At 44.0% G+C, this 23,579-nt stretch overlaps 1 protein-coding gene across 2 annotated transcripts in view; it reads right to left on the bottom strand.

Annotated features, from left to right (window-relative positions):
• Positions 1-22,445, bottom strand: part of Fez2 (fasciculation and elongation protein zeta 2) — a 41,278-nt gene extending 18,833 nt beyond the window's left edge. For both annotated transcript variants that reach the window (XM_059248516.1, XM_059248517.1), the window contains exons 1-5: positions 22,170-22,445; positions 17,626-17,734; positions 9,469-9,585; positions 7,462-7,603; positions 5,375-5,646 (exon numbers count right to left, since the gene is read on the bottom strand). In XM_059248516.1, coding sequence (XP_059104499.1) covers positions 5,375-5,646; positions 7,462-7,603; positions 9,469-9,585; positions 17,626-17,734; positions 22,170-22,420 — 891 coding nt within the window. In that variant the 5' untranslated portion in view covers positions 22,421-22,445. The remainder of the gene's footprint in view (positions 1-5,374; positions 5,647-7,461; positions 7,604-9,468; positions 9,586-17,625; positions 17,735-22,169) is intronic.
• Between the last annotated feature and the right edge of the window lie 1,134 nt (positions 22,446-23,579).

Here is a 23,579-nt window from a genome sequence, read left to right as displayed (position 1 = left end):
AAATTAAAATTCCAAATTAAAGAAAGGGAGAAAAGGAACCCTGGTACTTTTATTTTTCTAAACAAAAGCCAAAGTTTCAAGTAGATATGTCAGAACATCCCTTTTAGGCTGAGAACTAGGATTAATTAAGATAATACTTCTAGGTGATCTAATAGTGACTGTCTAAATGAAAACAAATTTCTCTTATCTTAATGTCAGCTTTGATCAATATTAAACTATCACTGGGGGTACTTTCACAAGGCAAGAAGAGACAAACTAAATTGGCCATTAGTCATAATAAGAGGTGCGTCACAAATACAATACAATGCACCCGTGGAAGAAAACCTATCCAAGGAAGAGCTTCTTCCAGCGAGCCTCTTTAGGCAATCATCTCCTCAAACCTCATAAGCAGGTACTTAGGATAACATTCTTTTGAAAACAGAGTTTCCTGTTTTCTCTAGAACTTACAAATCACCACTTGCTGACATCCCAAACATCTTTGGGGTAGGGCTTTCCAAGTTATACCAATTAATACATTTTTGACTGTGCTGAGAATCCAACTCTAAGCACTCTAGAAAGTTCGATGTGATTAGGCCAAATAGAAAGGAGAGCAAAAAAGATTCCTATCTTTGCAGCCAAAGATTCAGAATAAGGTCCCTCCCCCACATCCTGTAAATGAAACAGTCGTGATTTTCACAGGGTAGGTACTTTCTCATCCAGGTGTACAGAGGTAGGATACTAAGCAGGTAGACAACAGTGTCTTTCAAGCTCGAGATAATTCTGGATGTACAGGAAGAACTGAATTAAAACATAGCCTAGTGTATTTCAACTTGTTTTTGTACCCAAGGGAATTGCCTCTAAAAGTTAATGATCTGTGAAAATGTCTGATATAAACAGGAGTCTGGTCCACCCCACCTCCCCAAAAAATTCCTGGGGGAATAATACTAATTCAAATTCAAAATCCAAATCTCCTGGGAATCAATCTGTACACACTAGAGAGGAGGTGAGGTACTCATAAACTGCAAATGAGCCCTTAAGGAGCCTGCATTGTGACAAGGAGACTAAAGCCAAAGATTACAACACAGCACGGTACTGCGGTAGCCAGAGAATCTGCGCTCCATGAACAGATACAAAAACCATCGCAATTATGACACCATAGGAAACCCAGGAAGGGATACAATAGATCAAACCACTACTTATCTACCCGATCAGTACATTTTCAAAGGTTAATCATACCCACTGCTCCTGGGAGGTACTGGCAAACGGTCTCTCTTACACTGCTAACAGTGCGAAGACCTAGCCACCTAAAACTTCATATTGTGGGCTGGAGAGATGGCTCAGAGGTTAAGAGCACTGGCTGCTCTTCCAGAGGTCCTGAGTTCAATCCCCAGCAACCACATGGTGGCTCACAACCATCTGTAACAGGATCTGGTGCCCTCCTCTGGCCTGCAGGAATACATGCAGAGCATTCATATCTATAAAAATATAAATAATTTTTTTAATTAAAAAAACACTTCATATTGTTGGACTTAGAAATTCTATTAGTTTCAATGTCAGTAAACTAGTTGTGCTAACCATAGTTTGATAATATAAATGTCAGATTCCTATAACATTATCTCCTGGGGAATGTCTAACAAGCAGGTGGTCATATACCATAAGTAACATTTATTCAGTGTACTTGCTAATCCTAGACATAGTATTTCATTTAATCCCTCTGAAACTCAAAAGTCTCTATATCCAGAGTGGAAGGACCAGAATTCCAGACAGTTCTTAGCCCAGGATCCTTGATTAATATGGTACTTCGCCTCTGTGGATCTGTCACCTGACACAAAGTTTCCAGACACTAATGCAGATCTGCAAGTCTCTCCTTCATCTCTGCTTTATTCATCAGAAATGTACTAGATACCTTATACTGGACCCCAAAATACCAAGACAGCAAAGGTAAATTTCCTGTCCTCAAGAAAACATCACAGAGATGGGCATGCAAACACAAGGCTGGTATTTCTGGGCTACTAAAAGGCATCACACTAACCCCAAGCGAGGAGGAGTCTAGTCAATTCTGTGTTGAAGAGGAGTCATTGAGGAAGGTCTAAGAAAGGAAGACAATGCTTGGCCATGATTTTGAAGGTTAAAAAGAAAAAAACAAAAACAAAAAAATAAAAACAGAAAGGGGGAGGGGATGAAAGGAGGTCCACTGCAGAAAAATGGAGCGAAATCATAAGTCACCTAAGTCATCAGCTAGGTCACCGTACTGAGAAGTAGAAGAAGCTCCACCATGCCAGTCTCTACAACCCACCCCAATAAGTCTCCAGGTACCCAAAACAAGACAAGGAAGCATGAAGCACCTGCTGTCTCAAATCACATTCCCTCAAAAGACTGACTCTTCCAAACTTCCTTACCAACTGAGAGTGGGAAAGGGACCGAGAAGCCTCTGCCAAACACTGGGCACAGCCGAGAAACCACCACCACATCCACAATGGCTCAGCAGCAGCTCCAACCGCCTCATCCAGCACAGAATCTCGGCATTTACCTCCACTGACATAACGGCCATTCGTTTTTTTTTTTTTTTTCTTTTCCTACTATTCTTCTCCCTTAGAGTCTATGCTCAATCACAAGCCTGGCCTGGTTCAGTCCCCACTGTATCTCAAGCAGTCCCTGGACAGGAAGATACTCCACAAACTTGCCAAATGAATGCACACTGTTGTCCCTTACCCCCTTATATAATATTTCTATTTTAAATATTAAGACTCAAAGCAAGGTAACATTTCACTTTTATACAATATATACTATTTCCTTTACTATTTAATGAAATCTCATGCTGTGATGAAATTTTCTAATGTTCTAGATAGCAGCCCTAACACTCCCCCCAATTTTTTTCTGGAGCAAATTGTTTGAAACAAGACATGCCTAAAGACTTTAACCCTGCTCTCTTCTCACCCAGATATTTCATCAGAGTTCACTGTCTGAACCGAAGACAACAAGTTGGCAACTACAGAAATATTACACCTACTGTAAGTGGGTGTATGTGTCCCAAAGCATTGTTGAAAACAAAAGGAAGTCATTCCATGTCTAAGGAAAAGTTCAAATTCCATCATCTTCTCAGCACTTGTTGTGGGGGAAAAAGTGACCTCACCGGAAAAACAGGTAACACATGGCGTGTATATGGCGGTCACCTTTGTTTAATTAGCATTGCTGATGACAGTCAGCTCACTGAGTTACATGCCACAGCTGCATGTTATAGAAAGTATCTGAGGCTGAGCGGTGGTGCACACACCCCTAATCCCAGCACTCGGGAGGCAGAGGCAGGTGGACCTCTGTGAGTTTGAGGCCAGCCTGGCCTACAGAGTGAGTTCCAGGACAGCCAGGACTACACCAAGAAACCTTGTCTTGAAAAGGAAGGAAGGAAGGAAGGAAGGAAGGAAGGAAGGAAGGAAGGAAGGAAGGAAGGAAGGAAGGAAGGAAGGAAGGAAGGGGAAAGAAAGGGGAAAGAAAGAAAGAAAGAAAGAAAGAAAGAAAGAAAGAAAGAAAGAAAGAAAGAAAGAAAGAAAGAAAAGATGGTAATTCCTCTAGCAATCTGTTCACCCAAATGGCCATGTCTTTTGCGCACTGTAACTATCTTCAAAATCACCACGTTCCGGCTGTTTCTGTTCCAGATGGAGCAGTTCTCCAGCATCTGAGACTAAAATAAGACACAGGAACCCAGTGCCAGGAGTTGATCCATGCCATTACCGCCCTAATTGAAGTCTTTGACACAAACAGTAGCTCAGGACCAGGAAGCAACTTCATGAGTTCAAATATTATGAAAAAACAAATGCAGTCTTATATGACTCTATTTCAAGACCAATAAAGGTTTAACTCTAACCCCATGCTGTCTGGCCAAATCCACTTCTCGGTATAAACGCCATACAAAATTACACAATGGGTCCACACTAACCCTATTTATACGGGAATTACAAAAAGAAACCTCTAAACCCCTCTAGGGATAAATTTGTTTTTCTCAGCCAAGTGTTACCAGCAATAAATAGAGGATTTGCATGTAATCCCTAACAGCAGTTATGCAGAAATTTCCACCCATGTGAGGGTTTAGCAACTAAGCATTTCACTTAATCCACTGCCATAATAGGGCAATTTAAAAGGTGTATTTCCATTAAAATACTACCTGCAAGATGAAAATATTATCTTTGATATTTTAAAGTAAAATTTCCAGGGCAGAATAGTCAAACAAATGTTTTTTCTTCAGTATACTCGCTAGAAATGACTAAATAAGCATCCTTCCCATCAATACTTTCTCAAAAACTAAATACACCTGAATCCTTCAAAGTGAGTTTAGAAGTTTTATTCTTTCTACATTTTTACAAATGGACACCACACTATGAACATGTGCATTCATTCACAAGTTATTCACAGTATGGCTAATGGAGTACGTGGTAAGATTATGTATTACCCACTCACTGGTGACCTAGCTACCCAGCACCTGGATTCTCTTCCTAGGATTCCATCAGCATCTGCCAATGAGACTTCATTCAAGACTTAATAAAGAGAGAATGGATATTACTTTAAGCCATAAGGACCAGTTTGTGACACATATATCGTGTTATATCGTGATTGAGAAAAATGGATCACTTTACCCAACCTTTATACTCTAAAAATACAAGCAACATTTGTTCACACATGAAGTCAGGGTAGGAATATACAAGACCCCAACTGGTCATGGAAAAATGGTAGAGAACTGTCTGACCATGTTTGTGATGAATTTTAACCAATGAAATCACTTTGGAAAAAGGATCATGCTGAGAACAAAATACCTTTTATGACGCCTGGAGGTTTCAAATGCACCACTATGTTCTCACCTGTCAGTAATATTCTGGTCTGCTAAATACACAGCCAAGCAGCTGATGCCACACAGCTGCAACCAACACCCTCTGATGAGTCAGGAGGAACCTGTTTACACAGCACAGTTCAGATACCCCAATAGGACCCTCTTCGTGTCTTCTAATCCAACCCCATAGCTAAGCACAAACAAGAAAATAAAACCACTCATGAGCCTGCTGGCCAAACACAATAGTCCACTACTATCGTTCTGATGTAGTAAGGAGTGACCGCTGGCCAGGCCTCTTTGCTTGAAGACGTCCTTCCTTTGCCTGCTCTACCTTCCACTGACGTCCCCATCACACATTCAGGTGCTGAGGTATCCAGACAGGGCAATAAGCATCACTAGGAAACACGTTCCCGAAGAAGCTGCACGCTCTAGCAAAGAGTCCCTGTGGCGTCCCTGTGGCGCTCTGGTCGGAGGCTCACCACTCTCCACAGCAGAGACCTGGCAGACCCACCGCTGACCGGCTGTGCTGGGGTGACCTGGGGGCAGCAGTGGGCGCCTCCTGCAAACATCACTTACTGTGCCTGGCATGTGACTTCTCTCATTCCTCCCATTCTGAGAGGCGCCGTTTTTAAGCTGCTTCTTCTTCTTCTTGGCTGTCTCTCTGTGCTCTTTCTGCTTGTTCTGCACCTCAATCAGGGCAGAAATAAAGGTGTTCTCCACCTCCTTCTCAAACTCCAGCTCATCTCTCAGAGCCAACTGCTGCACCAGCTCCTCGGAGTACTCCTTGATGGCGGTCTCAATTTCTTCCAGCAGCTCATTGAGTTCGGATACCGAGAGCCTTTTCACTTCTGTGGCCAGAAACAAAGAACGGTGAATCCTAAGACACCTGTTTCAAGGCAGCATAATGGAGGGTTTTAAACCAAAGAACAAAATCCAAGTCTAAGCAATTATGCTGACAGTTTGGGATCATTGGAAGCTAAGAAGTTCTGGTGGGTAGATCTGAGCAGAGGTAAGTAGCAATGCCACTCAGCGGAAATGAAAAAAAATCTAATTATTTCTTATGTGTCTAAATCAAGCATCCCATGACTAGTACTATAGCCAAGACCGACATGAGGCTGGTGTGAGGAAAAGAACAGACACAGAAGGGGGACCAGGGTGGGGGTGGGGTGGGGGGGAGGGACAGAAACTGCCTGCTGACACGCAGGGACAGGCTACCGGGCAGGGTTCTAGGAGGAGTCCATCGGAAAGGATTAACCTAAACACCTGTTTAATCTTATATGGTCCCTCTCGTGAATCTGGCTCAAGATCGGGAACATGAAAGGTGGGACAGTCCACGGAAGTCACCCCAGTTGGCATGGGAGAGCCAGGACACTGCTGAAGTCCTAATGCCTGTCCCTCACCATGAGACTGGATGAGCTGGAGGGAAGGACTCAGAAAGGTCGTCTAATGACAATGAGTGTATTAGATGGACTTTATATATAACTGCTGTCCTTACAGAATGAAGAGAATACAGCACAGACGGCAAACCAGGCCACATGAAAACCCAGAGAAGACATCTGCCAGCCAAGGAGCTGGATTTTAACACCTGGCCTACAGAGCTGAGAGAAGGTAAAGCCCACAGTCCAAGCCACCCAGTCTGAGGGACTGTTTGTTATGGGAGTGTTAGCTAACTAATACATACTTCCTGTACCTCACCAAGTATCAACGCTGGGTTTGGGGATCAGGACTCCAGCAATGCTAAGGCTTACCTAAAGAGCTGTGGCTACGTCACATCAGAGGGAAAATGTAGTGTGTCAGAGGACCTTCCACAGGTTAAAAAGAAGCCACATAATACAATGGGATTGAGGCAGACCAGCCTCCGACCTCCGGTCCGGCCACAAATACAAACCCAGATCACAACAGGGGTGTTAGCCAGCATGGAACCAGGCATGGTGATATTCACAGATGCACAGAGCAGTCCCATGCTGGGTAGAGTTATTCAGAACCTCTTTGTGACAACCAGCCACATGGTATTTACAGTATTTCAGTGTTCTCACATACAAACACAGATCCAATTCTAACAAAATTCCACTTCCCAAAACTCTTCAAAGCTCTATCAAAGACAACTATTTGTCAACATAGGAATTGTTTTCAGTAAGTACATACGATCTTGCTTTTTATGGGCTAAACTGTCTCTCCCAAAAATGCATGCTGAAGTCTTAACCTTGAGTACTGCAGAATACAGCAGCATTTGGAGTATGTACAGAGATAAAGTTAAAATGGGGTACAAGGCTGGTGCTCAATCCAATGAGACCTGTGTCTTACAAGAAGATGAAATGTGGACACAGATATGTATAGATGGAAGGCCAGGGAAAAGATGGACACCCACAGGCCAGGGAGGAGAAACAACCAACCCTTAACCTTGGACCTGAGGCCGTCAGAACAACCAGGAAATAAATTCAGGCTGCTGAAGCTACCCCGTCTGCAGTAAATTCTTCCAAAAGCCCCAGAAAACTAGTCCAGGGTCTGAAGGAAATACAACACAGTCCTCAACAATGACAAAGTATGTACAGAGAACTGTACAGCCAGAGGACCCAAGAAGATGAACGCTTTCTGGAGATGCTGACATTACGTGTTGAACATGGACAGAAAACCCAGAGGCTGAGGTAAGGAGGGTCTCTTACTCTCTTCATAGCTGCTCATACTAGACCTCTTCAGAGTCTGGATCTCTTGGGAGAGCATGGAGAGCCGGTCTGACTGTGTGGGGGTCTCGTCATCTTCTGGGTCTGGTGATTCCTGCATCATCTCTTCAATTTCTTCAATAACCTTCCAAAACACATATACTGCTGTTAATAAATGCATGGGATAGAAGCGGCAATTGTACCACGGCACTCACCAGAACACCCAAGTAAAGTACATAAGTCCTTATCATGTGCAGGAAGAGCACTTGAAAGTGAACACAGCTTATCAAAAGGAACTTACAATATATGAACACAAAATTAAACAGAATATGATCTGGTATGTCCATCGCATTTCAGCAGACCCCTGTACATCTTGACGTATCTGAAAATTGGTGCCATGATTTATGCAGACTGGATAATAAAATTATAGTTAAAAGATGGAAAATGTGTGTGCACCACATGCACACACTCAACGTAATGTTGTAATGTAATCTAGAGTAACCAAAACTTTGACATAAAACAAAATGTAATATTCATAAAAATTTCCATGTATAAAGCAGGATGTTAACTCTCTAGCAGCAAAAGAATTGCATTTATTAATTCAGTGAAAGACAAAGGGGCATTTTTAAATCACCAAAAATCAGAATCAGATGGGGAAGAGGCTGTAAGAAGGAATGAATACATGAGCCTTTAATACCATCACCCATTGTCAAACACAATGTGACTCAATTGTACCTTGTCTGGTCCTGGATTCTAAGAGCGAAAAGGGAAGTAGAAACTTTAAAGGAAGGCAGAAGGAAGGCACTAAATATTTAAAATTGGGTGAGAGGGCATTTAACCATTAAGAAAAAAATACAATTCAATGAAGATACAAAGTACTGTGAGTACATTGGACAGGATCTATGAATCAGCAAACTTCCTAAGGAGCTCTTCAACTGGTGCAGAGTCAACCCAAGAAGGTCTGTGCTAAGGAGGAGGAAAGTCTTCCCCTCAAGGACTGTCAACAGTACAATGAGACTTTCCAGGAGGCGACAGAATTCGTTTCCAGAGGAGACAGGGCCTGCTTGGGGTCACATCTCTTTCGGGATTTACATGCCCTCTGTAAATAGCATTACCTCTCTCCTTAGCACCACAGTTTTCCAAGCCTAGAACAATCCAACCACAAAGGAAAGCAGGGACCATCAGCAGGACATTCTTATCGTGTCCATTTACTCCTCTGACCTTGCCGTCACGTATCTCCTTACTGACCTTCTCTGCCCTGCCTAAAAATAAAACGTGACAGAATTCACAGCCCACGTAGCCACGGAACATTTTATTTCAAGAAGTTCTGCTGTCACACTGTGAGAACAGCGCAGAGGTGGGGGAGTATTCAGAAAATGACAAGGCTCACTTGAGTGGCTGCCAATGAACACAGGGTTGACGACGTTACTACAGCGCTACACAGGTATAATGTTGGCTTCCCTCTACAGTGCGTGACAGATACTTGTAATATTTGTTAAAGATTCTTACCCGGGGTTTTACAAAAATATGCCCGGCACGGCCAGGCATGGTAGCTCAAGCCCTTAATTCTAGCACTCAGGAGGCAGAGCTGGTGGATCTCTGTAGTTTGAGGCCACCTTGGTCTGCATAGGGAGTTCCAGGCCAGCCAGTACTGTATGATGAGACCTTGCCTCAAAACAGACAAAAATATCAACTCAAATAGTGTCCAGTTCATTCACGTCAGGGTAACCTTGTAAAAAAGTAAGAATTTCCCAATTTTTTTTTGGTGGGGAGTAGGTAAGCAATAACCCTCCGTTAGTAACTTGTAATCAATCACAGACAATGTCTAGCATGGAAATCTCCCCAGTTCCTTGGACAGCATATACTGTGTTTTCACCTCTCCATTGAAGACTCAATGTCAAGGCTGCGTTAGCCACACAGTCTAGGGCAAACACAGGCATTCTGACAAGCATCATTTGCAGCTGTGGTAAGACGCGGCTCTCAGTTCCAGGCTCTGCTTCACCTCCATACCTGGTCTGCGGTGAAGAGGGGCTCCTCGTTGACACAGGAGACGATGATCGAATGCATATCCAACTGCTCCCTCAGCTCCTCCTCATCTGAGGTGTCAAAGAGCAAGCCATCACTCATCTAAAAACAAAAGTACGGTCATTTAAAAACAAGTCCTTCTGAGCAAATGTCAACATTTCTGTGCCAAAGCAGCACTGGAAAGCACGTGCAGCAGAGCTATTCCTTGGAAAGAAGTCAGTAGTGACCCTAGACCAGGCCACACAGTGCATTACATACTCCCCCAGCAGTAGTAAGTACAGTATAGGACAAACTTTAAAATGACAAGGTGTGGCATGCACCCCTGTGGTCTGACACAAACATACAGCTATTTTTCCAAAAGCAGCAGCTACAAGAGCTGTATAAAAACTGACACTTGTAAAGAAGACAAAATAATAATAATAATAATAATACAGTATTTATTAGCAAATTGGAAGGCACTGGAAGGAATGGAAGGTAGCAACAAGTACACGGTTAACAAACTGGCATGTGTTTCAATTCTACAGAGCTATCTACAAACTACTTCCTAATACTCAAATACTTAGAATAAAAGTAATCAACACCCTGGCAGGCAGGACCCATCCATGAGACCTTCAGCCCTTCAAAACAAACATCCCTCTTTTCAAAAGAAGAAAGAATATCTCTCGGTTCCTAAAACACCTTTAAGCCTAACTATCTAAAGAGCCTCCATTTTCTACTGTGCTCTGGATCCAGGAGGCGGACCATATGGACCAGATCTAAGGATGCCCTTGGCTTGTGGCTTCCAGCTGGGTTCCACATCACTGACAGACACCAGGAGACTGCAAGGTGAGAAGGAGAGGGCTGGGCACTCATCCTGCTGTCTTCCTCTCTGCCAGAATGCCATTTGTCAGCTCTGGCTCTGTATCAAAGACCACAGCTCTGGTCAGGCAGCGTTCTTCTCAGCTAATCCCTCCAGATTCTAGAAACTTCTCTGTCTATTTTCCTTTTCATCTTGGGACTGCTAAAGTACCAGTAGCTGTGGCCATGCCTGGGGTATTATATCATCAAGTAGCTGTAGCCACACCTGGGGTACTGTATCATGCCTGGTCAGTTTCTCTTATGCCTACCCAACCCAATATAACAGCCCCTTTAGGAATACTGAGAGTTTTGTATCAATAGCAACTGAAAAAGCTACCTGGGGACACTCAACAGAGTGAAGGAATGATTATCTAGACAGCTGGCTCCGAATCATTCACCTACTGTCACAGGACTATTCTGTTGGTGAACAGAACTAACATTAGAACTCTATTCTCCAAGAACAATTAACACACGGTGATAACAAAGGGGCAACAAGGACTATGGAAGAAAAAATTATGCCATTACATTACATAGTATATCATTAAGATGATATATTAATCAATTATTATATTATAGAAAAGGCCAAGAAACTGTAATCTGAAATTTTTAAGTAAATAAATAAAAACCTTTAAAATTCAAATGTCCCAAAATCAGAAGCTTTTTGAGAAGCAACACAATGTCATCAGAGGAAAATTCCTCATATGAATGTTCAAAATGCTCAAAACACAGGTACACCAAAAGTATTACATAAAGTTGCCATCAGACTATGTACATATTATGAAACAACAAATGTAATTATGTGTGCACCTGATCCCACCTCAATATCTCAGTGTGTATCTACAAATATCCCAATTTTTTAAAAATCCAAAATCTGAGATACTTCTAGTCCCGGGCATTTTGGATATGGAATACTCAACCATTTGTAGATATAATAAATTTAGCATAACTAAATTAACACGTTTTAGGCAAATGTGGGAACAAAGGCCTGTAACGGCAGTGAGAGGCTGAGGCAGGAGGATCTCGAGTCAGTTCACAGCCAGTCTAGACAACTTCTAGTTATCTAGGAATAAACTTCTCAAAATGAAAAGTACAAGAAGGTTCAGGATCTGGCTCATCTGTGGAGTACTGATACAACCTGCTTAAAGCCCTAGGTTCAAACCCCACTACTGGGGGAAGGGAGGTTTATCTGGAAAACGATGTTATTTCCTAGTACATAGGATATATTTAAAGTTCGGGATACAAGGGAGCGGATGCAGGTCCCTAGAGCCTTCCCAGTTCTTTACACAGGGGCTTGCAGAGGAATGTCAGCCAGAATAAAGCCGGTGAAGGCAAAGGGCATAGGCAGGAGCCACAGGCACGCTGCTTTCCCATGGCCGGGTGGGAAAGGCTGCAGATCACCAGGTCTACTGTCAGCACGGACTCAAGTCCCTGGGGTCCCTCGGGGACAATGCCCCTCTTCTTTCTGTTTCTCACAGCATCTTGGGCCAGGAAAGGTCTGGCAGTGCAGTCTCTGACCCACACCCCTGTGAAATTCAGAACACCATGTGTAAAAGAAGGGTCAGGAATTAATATATCACTTGGATTTACAACAGCAACAACAGATGCCAGAAAACAATCAATGCAATTTTCCTGTTTAAAAAAAAAAAAAATCCATCCTGGAACCTGGAATCGAACGTCCAGCCAATTTAACAACTAGGCGGAAGCTAAAAATAAAGACATTTTTAGATGTGCGGTACTCAAAGAATTCACCTTTCCTGCACGCATTCTCAGAAAGACACCCACAGGAGACTGGGGAGGAAACAAGGAGACAATTGTGGGGGGAGAAACAATGCAGGAGCAAAGGTCACTCTTCCACGACCGAGGAAGTCAAAATCACTATCAGACATCTGGGAAGGTAAGAAAGATTCACCGAACCACCACGGCACAGGCACACAGAAATCAGTAGAAGACACCAGTGGTCTACTCTGGGTCTCTTCAACTGTCTATTCTGGGTCTCTTCAACTGTCTACTCTGGGTCTCTTCAACTGTCTACTCGCCACCACCACCCCTTTTTTTTTTTTTTTTTTTTTGGTTTTTCAAGACAGTGTTTCTCTGTGTCGTTATGGTGCCCGTCCTGGATCTCACTCTGTAGACCAGGCTGGCCTTGAACTCACAGAGATCCACCTGGCTCTGCCTCCCGAGTGCTGGGATTAAAGGCGTACACCACCTCTGCCCGGCATTCACCACCCCCTTTTAACCCAAGAAATTTTTGCATGGCCCTGGGGTTTATATAAACTAAGAATACAAATCAAACATCTACTGATAATAAGACATAAGGAAATGTAGAAATGTATTTTGTAACACTTCTTTTGGGAAACATGTATTTTTCCATGAATTACAAATGAAAGCAAATCTACATACTAGTAAGGTACATGTATAGGTTTATTTTTGCATACCAATTAAATCTTAGCTGAAAATTTGATATCCCAAGACACAAAATATCTTCAATGCTTTTCAGACTCGATCAAGTTTTGGATTTTAATTATCCTCAATGCTAAGAATGCCAAATATATAATACAAAAGAGCAGAAGCATGTTTAGGGCCATTTTAGAGACTATTGAAAACCCTGTCCTGATCCTAAGCCAAAATTCACTGAACAATTCTTGATGGAACTCAAGTCAGAAACTCAAACAACAGTAATTAAAGTCCAACATTCTACCATTACAATCTGAAGATACACTGATGTGATACCTGCATGGCTCAGAACGAGAACAAGAAAATACCACGTCCTTGGTTCCTGTGATCAAACAATTGTGCTTCTATAAGAACAGAAAACTTGTATGCACAGTGAAAACACTACAATGCATGTTTACCAGAACAGTCTCGAATCTGAGCCAAGATGTTACAGGTGACATTAATAAGGGCGTGGTGGCATGTGCAGGGCAAAGTGCACCTGCTGTGTGTTCAGAACCAAGGCTGCAGCAAAGTCACATGATGCAATAAAGTCACATGATGCAATGAGTGAACCATAGCAGAAACACCTTGGATTCATTATCCATTTGATTTTGAATTGATGTGGGGTGTGTTAGAAACTGTTTACTGTAGCCAGATTTCTTCCAATGCCCACAATCACTTATGCAGCTCCACTTGGGGTCAGATCCACAGCTGGAGAACCTGGGGTCCCACTAGCACATTATTGAAATGACCCTGAGTCTGATTGACGTGTGACTCTAAGTAATCATGCCACACACAAAATGTCAAGATGAACGTAACCAGGGATTCTGCCAGGATTACATGGGAGAGCAGAAGGGAAAGTCTGTGTGGGGGTTGGAGGTGGGGAGTGGAGGACAGTAAGAGCGCAATTCCACCCTCTGGGAAGGTCAGTGTGCACAGTGCAACAGTGGAAACTAAAATTGAGCCAGAAGCAGCAGCTGAAGGTGTCAGAAGTGGCAGTAGACATGGAGGATGGAGGGCAAGAGCAGCCTCCACATCCCAGTTCCACAGAGCTCGCTACTAAATGATGACGGTTACTTCTTTAAGAACTCATTCTAGTAAGGAAGGTTCTGAGACTAGACTAGGCTCTTCATGAGTGGACACTTGATTCCAAGGCCACAGAAACGAAGCTGGGTGTGGGGGAATTGGTAAGGTCGTAATGTGATCATTGGAGCATATGACACCCATGGTCTATAAACTGTCATCAGGATTCTCACACTTCCAACTCCCCTGCCCCATCATCCTTCCTTATAGCTTGAACATCAGAATTTTGTTTTCTTTTTCTTCCCTGGCTCATAAATAAAGTTTTCATTTTAAAATTACCATTAAGGAATAAAACATTATCATATCTGTCCTCTTTCTACTCTTCAAGATATCAAGATGCACTAGAAAATAGTCCCTCTCGCACCAGGCATGGTGGGGCACACCTGTGATTCCAGCACTCGGGAGGCAGAGACAGAAGGACTAGCAGTTCAAGTTCATCCTCAGCTAGGTGGCAAGTTCAAGGCCAACCTGGGCTACTCAAGACCCAGTCAAGAGGGGAGGATGGAGAAGAGAAGGAGGAAGAGAAGAGAACATGCGATTCTGCACAAGAAGGAATGGGGCAAGTCACAAGAGACAGTCCAAGCCGAGAGGGAAGCATCCCATCGCACAAACACACTAAGGAAGAACACTCACTCATTTAGAACGGGTTCCAAACACACTAGGAACGCTGTACTACTAAATTTCCACGACAACCGAAATAATGATCCCAGATCACCTTTCCACTCCTCACCGAGGGGAGGTAGGCCAGGGCTGGATGTGCTCAGGCCTCTGAAAGCTAACCTTGATGGCCATGGGTTCGATCCTTACCCTCCCACCAAGCACAATGTGCCTTCCCGGAGCCAAGCTTTCCCTGCATTCCTCCACGCCCGGGTTAGACACAGCCGAGCCCATAGTTCCCCTGCCTTCAACTGCACACACAGCAGATAGAAAGAACATGCCCATGCAAGAATGTGGACTATGCCGGGCTTCTAGAGAGGACCCAACCCATGCAAAACTGTGTGTCACCACCGTCAATAGAAGAAAACGACATCTAACTGCTGTTTTCCTAAATGTCAACAATACAAAAAGTAAATTATTCTCTTATTCTTGAGGGGAAAAAAAATTGCCCTTATAGATCCCATTTTTTAACGAGGCTAATCTAAAGAGTGCTTCCAAAAGTAAAATTTTATTCAGTCATGGGAAGAATCATCAGCACCAAAATGGTGATGATAAATAATACCACTTTCCTAGGTTGAAATTTTTCTTAATTATGTATGACCTAAAAGAGTAACATGATTGCTTTGATATTTGCACATTTGTTCTTCAGGGACTCCGTACATACTATGATATTTCTGGGGAGTGGAGTTCTGTTTCAATTCCATTCAACAAAAGAATAGCCACAGCACGATACATGATTGATTGATTGATGATTGACTGATGATTGATTGATTGATTGATTATCACTTGTCCATTTTAATCTTCTGAGTCTTTCCAGGTAAAGCTTTTTACGTTCAGTCCTAGCATTAAATGGCAAGTCTTTGCTAGTCACCAGCATGGCCACAGCATTACTCTGGCATTACAAACAGCATCCAGAGGAACAAAAGGAGTGGAGTTACAGAGTAACAACAATACAAGATTTATATTTTATTCAGTGAAGTTCGATCAGAGTGTTTGATTCATGGTGCTACTACGCTGCTTTTTCAAACTATGAAATGAACTGCTGGATGCTACTTTTTTTTTTAGAATGTCAATAAAGAAATATACTCGGCAGGGCGGTGGTGGTGCATGCCTTTAATCCCAGCACTCGGGAGGCAGAGCCAGGTGGATCTCTATGATTTCAAGGCTAGCCTGGGCTACAGAGTGAATTCCAGGAAAGGCGCAAAGCTACACAGAGAAACCCTGTCTCGAAAAACAAAACAAAAAAAAAAAAAAAAAAAAAAAAAGAAAATATACTCAGAAAAAAAAATACTCAAGGATCCTTTCAAAAGAAAAAAATAATTCCATCACCATTTCTGACATGCCGGACACAGTCTCAGTGAGAAGATCATTCGCTCATTTACTTACTCCACAAACAGGCTACACAGTCCTCGCTAAGTGCCAGGCATCAAGACGGTTACTAGAAAGTCACAATCTAATTAATGACAGACTCAGAAACATGATTAGTGAGAAAGCACCGTGATGATTACAAAGACACGTGGACGCCACACTGTGGGAACTAGCACCCATGCGACAACAGGGCTAACCTCAGTGGGACAGAAAACCAATCCTGGAGAAGTTCACATCTCCACAGGGCTCTCCGATTTCTACATGGGAGTGTGTTTTCTTCCGTGCAAGGATTTAGGCCATGGTGAAGTCACCATCTGTCAGTGATGCTGTAGGTGGGGATTCTCCCCATCTGAGAGGCTGGATTAAGTGTCCTTTAAAGATCCTTCCAACTCTAAAATTGTATAATTCCATGAGCTCAGTGAGGGCTAAAACAGTAATAGGAAGCTTCGGAGGGGGAGGGAACTTGGACAAAGCCCCACACGACAGCCAGGCCCCAAATAAATAGAAGATGGAACAAAGGCTATCCAGCTCTGGGCCTGTTTAGTGAATGTGTGTCAGTCAGGTCAACCTGCAAAGCTTAAGGGGGTTACTGACAGCAGGAAGCAGTGAGACTGGTTAGCTACAGGGATGCTGGCAAACAGAGTCAGAATTCCACATCCCACCAGAAACTGAAAGCAACGGGCTTTTCTGAGTCACGTATGTAAGAAAATCATGTCATGAAACACGAACAACACTATTTAACATCCTGACAGCCCCACAACATTGCATGGCCAGTGATGGCACAATTGCACTTAATGAAACAGAGTGTGCCAGGGGATCTGACATGAGCTTACACTGTTCTCTGCTGAAGAACCTGAAGCAGAGGGAATCGGAAATTCAAATAATTGGGCTATGCTCCTCCTCGGCTTTAAACAAATTTAACTCTGTGTCTACTTCAAGTCATTCTCCTCCCTCTGATCATCCCATCACTGTGTTCACACTTGTTACCTGAGGGATTTTCAAATGGCACTATCAGGATGGACATACATTAAAAAGTCAAAAATCAGCAATGGGAAGACACCGGGTGCTAAAGTGGGGAGACACAAGCATGAGGGCCTAACGTCAGATCTACAGCACCCACATAAAAGCCATGACGGAATGCAACCTATAATTCCAGTGCTGGAAAGAGAGAGACAGGAGGATACCTGGGGCTCGCTGGGTGGCCAGCCTAGCTGAATGAGTGAGCTCCAGATTCAATAAGAGACCCTATCTCAAAAAATAAGGCGGAAAATGACTAAGTGGATACCTGATGCCAACCACTACATAAATGCACACAAATATATATATGCATGCACACACACATGCGCTCACACTCACACACACACACACACACACACACACACTCAGAGTGTACATACACACATATGCACAGAAAAAGTCAAGAACAGAAATGTCTCTTAATGGTTCCCCAATATTCACAGGAATGTACGTCATGCCTAGCATCACTATATCACATAAAAGGTAGGATTCCGGGTGTTCTCACCATATCACAGTTCAGTTGTGTAAGTGGAAGGAACAGAGATCACTGGTGTAAAAATGAACACAGGAGGAACGGCAAGACTGACCCAGCGAAGAGACAGCAGCGGAGAGAAGATGGCAGGAGTGGACCGGCCAGTCGCTTGAAAGAAAGAGGCGGGTCCCCAAACGTGTGCTCAGAGACGCTGCCCCCAATGCCCCACTATCAGCACCGGGCACGCAGCCACTCTGGTCCAGCTCCTCACTTACCCCTTTCTCTGAGAGGTTCAGAGTGAGCAAATGCAAAGTCCTCGTATGGGATGACTTCCAGTCTACAGGCATGACGTTCCCATAATTGTCTGTCAGGGCATTCCAAATCCTTAAACAGAAGAAAACATCAGTCAATGAATGTAACATTCTACACAGCTTTTGTTGAAAATCCAGTACTATTGTAAAAGGGCCCAGAATAAAAAAAATAATAATAATTTAAAAATTAAAATAAAAAAGAAAACAGAAGGTGCATCGTTTCTTAGAAAAACATCATCAGAACTAGAGTCATAAAAAATCATAATTGGACTGACTATGTGCAGGACACTGTTCAAAGTTTATAGGGCACATACACAGGAGAATCACAGAGCACACACACACAATAAGTAACTAAATGTAAAAAAAAAAAAACCAAGCAGTGAAGATAGATAGAAGGAGATACAGACACACATACACACGAAAATATAAAGACTCATTTAATCCTCAAAAACAACATTAGAGGCAGAAACCTTTCTTATCCTCATTTTCCAAGTGAAGAGCCAGGAAACACGGAAAATCTCAGAACTGTCTCCAGAAACAGACAAAGTAAACACACTGTGCTCTCCAAAGACATTCTATATTTTCTGGAGAAAGGATTCGGTCTCTGTGTGAGAAGAGGATTTAATATCTATTTGTAAAGTAACAGGATAAGGACTGAGGCTGATGAAAGGGGAAAGATCGAAGGAACACATGCATGCAGGCAGGTCATACAGTCAACACAATTACCCACCTTCTTATCAAACAGTATCGGGGTCGGGGGTGATGGGATAAAATGAAGGGGCATTTTCCCTCAAAGAATGAGCCAGTCTTTGGCCAAGTTCCTTAACCTGCCTGGGTATCAGCTGCCCGGCTACAAAATCAAGTTTAGACATGAGGCAGGCACCTTTTCCAGCTTCTAAGCATTAATTCAAACAAATTGTATTGAAAAATATCACAAACCACGATGAACAAAGACAACAGACTTCATGATCAAAATTCAGGGCTTGGGCCGGGTGGTGGTGGCGCATGCCTTTAATCCCAGCACTCGGGAGGCAGAGCCAGGCGTATCTCTGTGAGTTCGAGGCCAGCCTGGGCTACCAAGTGAGTTCCAGGAAAGGCGCAAAGCTACACAGAGAAATTCTGTCTCGAAAAACCAAAAAAAAAAAAAAAAAAAAAATTCAGGGCTTGGTACCAAAATAATGATCAACATAGTAAGACATGTTTTACAGGGGGGATAAAAGCATAAGTTCAGAGGTATCAATAAGATGAAATTTAGTTAGGGTAAGTGAGGTTAAACACTACACAGCTGAGCTACTTACAGGGAGAGTACACTAACATGTCACATTTTTTAAAAGTTAAAATTTGTAACAACTATCTACTTGTAAATAATAAGTCATGAAATATTCAGATAAGCCTTCCCCCCCCCCCCAAGTTTGTCAGCGATCAGGATACAAACAATCCTAGCAAGGGGAAAAAAAAAAAAAAAGTAACAAATTAAGTTTAAAACTGGAAAAGCAACAAAACTTGACTTAAGAATAGAAGCAGTCAGAAGTATAACACCCCAAGGGGTATGTGAGCTTCCAAACCCAAATTAACCTCAAGAAAAAACACAAAGCCCAAAAGCTCTAAGAAGCGGGACCTATCACCCTACACATCTCCCATAAGTAAGGCTCGCTCAGATTGCCTCCCAGTTGGAACCTGATGGTCTCTAGTGTCGATGAACTAGACCTGGAGGCAACAGCAGCTCCTTGCTGAGTTTGACCATTCTGGGCCACAACTGTTCAAACGCTAACAACCGACTATATACCTAAGCCCGGCCAGGGACACAGACTATTCTGGAAGGTGAGGCGTCCCAGGTTTGGAGGAGTTGTTTTGTCTGCTGGTGACATCCTTCTTTTTAAAGAAGCTCTAAGACAAAGACAGTGGAGTATCTCTCCTGGAAGGAGTAGCTGTGGGTTCTAGCTTCCAAGAAAGAAGAACAATAAACAAGACTTGTGCTCTCTCCCAAGGTCAGAACAATTGTAGCTGGAAGGACAGACCAACTTCCCTCAAAGATTTCCAGAATTCTCTGGTCAAGACCTCTTGAGCTGCCTTGTCTTTATCATAAATATTATGACCCGTCATAAACAGCTGGTGGAAGAGCTCCCTCCTGGCCAAAGTCCTATAGACCCTGGATCCAGGGGACACTGTCATGAAGCCCTCAGCAGGTGACTGCAATCCATACTGACAGAAACTGAAAGCAAAGTTCAAGGAAGTTAAGTAAAAAATCTGAGTCAAGTAGACAAAGAAGTGAGCCCTACCTCTTAAAAGGGCTGGGGGGGGGGGGGAGCTTGAAAGATAAAGCACAAATGCAAAAATGCTTGCCTAGCTTGTATGAGCTCTGGAATCAAGCCCCACAGCACAGAAAACTGGGTGTGTTAGCTCACACCTGTAACCTCAGCACTCAAGAGGTAGAGGCAGAAAGATCAGGAGTTCAACGTCAACCTCCTCTACAAAAATGAGTCTGAGGCTAGCCTGAGCTACAAGGCTCGATCTCCAAATTGAGGGGAGGGGGAATAATAACCAAAGGCCAAAAGGTTTAGTGGCTTAGGCCATGTAATTCCAGCACTTGCAGCAGGAAGATCAGGTCAAGGTCAGACTCAGCTGCATAGCAAGTTCAAGGCCACCCAGGGCTACAAGAAACAAAACAGGAAAGGGCAACAACATAGCTTAGATTTTATAGCCACCTAAGTTTGAAGCACAGGCTAAAATAAACTTTCCAGAATGTCCAGCTGAAGCAAAAATAGGTCTTCTAAGAATCTTAGTGCGAGCCTCGCTTGTCTGTTTTAAGTCAATTACTCACAATTTTAAAATCCAGATGAGGCAGTACGTCTCGATAATTAAAGTGTACAAATCTACACATATATGAAGCTATCTTCCCTTTGGGAAATTCCACAAAAGTCACCTTTTGTTATGCTCTGCAAGCCTATCTCTGCACTTAAAATCCCATCCTAAATGTATCCCTCCTCTGCCCTGGGGCAATAGGAACAATTACAAAAGAATGGCGTTGGAACACAGCTCTTCACCCATGTTTACATATGCCCTCTCTCTCCTTGCTCTTCCTCGACCAATCTCCTATTCCTTGAGGAATTAAAAACTTTTTCATGCCGGGCGGTGGTGGCGCCCGCCTTTAAGCCCAGCACTCGGGAGGCAGAGGCAGGCGGATCTCTGTGAGTTCAAGGCCAGCCTGGTCTACAGAGCGAGATCCAGGAAAGGTGCAAGGCTACACAGAGAAACCCTGTCTAAAAAAAAAAAAAAAAAAAAAAAAAAAAAAAAAAAAAAACTTTCTCATAATTATCATCACTCAAGAATTCCTCACATGGCAGTGGAGGTGCCTGCCACTGAGACCAATGATGCTGGGGACCCACATGGTGGGGGAAAAAAAGAACCACTGCCCACACGTGGTCATTTGACTTGACAGGTTTGCTACAGCCACCCACACTCACACAAGTACTCACACAAAATTAATCAAATGCAATAAAAATGGTTTTTTTTTTTCAATTCTCCTCCCCACTAACCTCTCGTCCCTCCACCCCTTTGCAAACAGGTCCCACTCGTCACCTTCTGAGAGTACTCGGTTCACTTTCGGCCTCCCGAGGACCTCCTCTCTCCCTAAAAACAAACCACTCTAGCTCACTGGCTCTCAGCATTCTTTTTTTTTTTTAACTATCTTTTGGGGCAAAACCATGGTACATAATTACAACTTTCATTTCACCAAACAATCACTGGGGTTCAAGGTGTTTAGGTAAAGTGCTCTCATCAACCCCTGTGAATGTCCTCACTGACTCTAATCACATAGAAGATTCCGTAGCCATTGCCTGCCGTACACTGGCCTTTCCCATACACTACTGGATCCCTGTCATTAGTAACTAACGCCCTTCACTTTTTGCCTTTATGGCAGTTTGCTGTCGTGGTCCCAACAGACTTCTGGGACTTCAATGGTACCTCCCACCCCTGCACCTTCGCACCTAATTCCATCAGGATTCAATGTGCGGGTGGCTTTCTCTATGAAATTCTTCATTCGGACACCCCCTTTGAAATCTCCCATATCCGGTAGAAATATCTATCCAGGCACTCATCACACCCACAAAAACCTGTGTTTTTTAACACACCTATGCCCCATCCCGCCTTATGTCCTACTTAAGAGGAGCAAGGCACACTTTGGGAATGCCCAGGGCCAAGCCCTTGGCGGGGGGCTTTAACAGAAGCGAGTTGAGTGAATGAATAATGACCCACACGTGCCGCAAGAGGCAGGGTCTCCTACAAGGCAGCACACAGGGGTCTGCAGGAGGGTTCAAGGGAAGGCAGGGGCAGCAGCGGGGCATTTAAACTCCAGCTGGCCAGGCCGGCAGCTCTCGGGGCGGGGCGGGGCTGGGAGCGGCCGAGGAGGAAGGAGGGCGCGGGGCGGTGCCTGCTCGGACTCCCGGCAGCGACGGGGGCAGGGCGAGGGAAGGGGCCCGCTCCCGCCCAGCTCCCGGGCCCGCACTCACTCGTCCCCTTGCAGGAGGCTGCGCTCGGTGATGGGCCGCACGGTGGCCCGCGGGGGCTCGGCGTCCATCGAGGGGCGGAAGCACAGGCTCAGCTTCTCCTCCAGGCTGCAGGCCAAGGCCGGGAAGCTGTCGCCGCTCGCGTGGGCCCCAGCTCCGGCCTCCGGGCTCGCGTTACAGTTCTCCTGGTCCTGGACGCTCCGGGCCGGCTCCTGGAACTCATAGAAATCCTGCCAGTCCCCGTCCGCCGCCATCGCGCCCGCTGCCGGCGCGCACCCCGCCCCGGGCCGGACGGCCACGCCCTGTCGCTGTCGGGCCACGCCCCCTGGTGCCGCCCACTCGGGGCCACGCCCCCTTGTCCGCCAGTCCTCCGGTGAAGAGTCCTAAGCTGCCCTTCAGAATTTTCACTTCCTGAGTCTTTCTCAGAGCTGACCACCACGTCCCAGGGAAAGAAGGAAGATCTCAACGGAGTTGAGTCACTTCCTATGTTCTCGATCATTTAGAAATAACTTCCCTCGGAGCGTCCCTGTCTCAAAGTGGCTAAAAGGAAGACTTTTGAAAACTTTACAGTGTCAGATTTTTTTCTGCCCCAGGGAAACTCTCCTAGCATTCCATCCAGAATGACAAGAGTTAACTGGGAAATGTTGAAGTGGTACCGAAATTCATTCCACAAATATATCCCTACCACGTGCAAAGCACATGCTAGCTCACTAATTATGTGAGTAGATATTCTCGAAGTGCTTAGAAGAGGCCTGAAGAATAAGTACCCACTGGCTTGCTACCCACGGGCACTCCCTTATTGCTTACCATAGCTGGAGTGTTAAGGCTAAGGGAAAATTAAATCTTGTAAAAGTGTGACTGAGGTATGGGAAGTTTTCGTTTCTCTGTTTTGCAAGCTGAAAAGATTTATGGAGGTAGAGAGTAGAAATGGTTGTATGCAGTGTGAATACACTGTACCCTGAAGATGACTAGGATTCTAGTTTTGTTATGTGCATCTAACTACAACAAAAATTGGGGAAAGCAGATAGAAGCAGTAAATGCCCAGGAACTGACAAAACCAGGATCTCTTCAAGTGTGTCATTCAGGGGGTGAAACATCATTAAATAGTACATTATAAAATGTTTTATAGACACACACACTCAAGAGCCTATAAAAAGCTATTGGGCAGCTCTATCCAGTGGGCTTGTTTTTATGTATAATTAAATACAACAATGGATACAAAATGCCTAATAAATTGCCTAGCATACAATATTCCCCGCCTTGGGCAAAAGGAGGTGGCGAGTGGACAAAGTGTAAGAAGCCATCCAAGAGGAGACCCGTCTCTGCCCTTCCACACACCCCTTCTTTAGACTCTTTCGGCTCAGCCTTTATTAGGAACTATCCGGTTTCAAGTTCCAGTTCACATAGTATTTC

This window comes from Peromyscus eremicus, chromosome 22 (assembly GCF_949786415.1).
Source record: "Peromyscus eremicus chromosome 22, PerEre_H2_v1, whole genome shotgun sequence".
NCBI classification, from domain to species: domain Eukaryota; kingdom Metazoa; phylum Chordata; class Mammalia; order Rodentia; family Cricetidae; genus Peromyscus; species Peromyscus eremicus.
The sequence above is the reverse complement of the archived record's forward strand: the minus strand, read 5'-3'. Positions and strand labels throughout refer to the sequence as shown.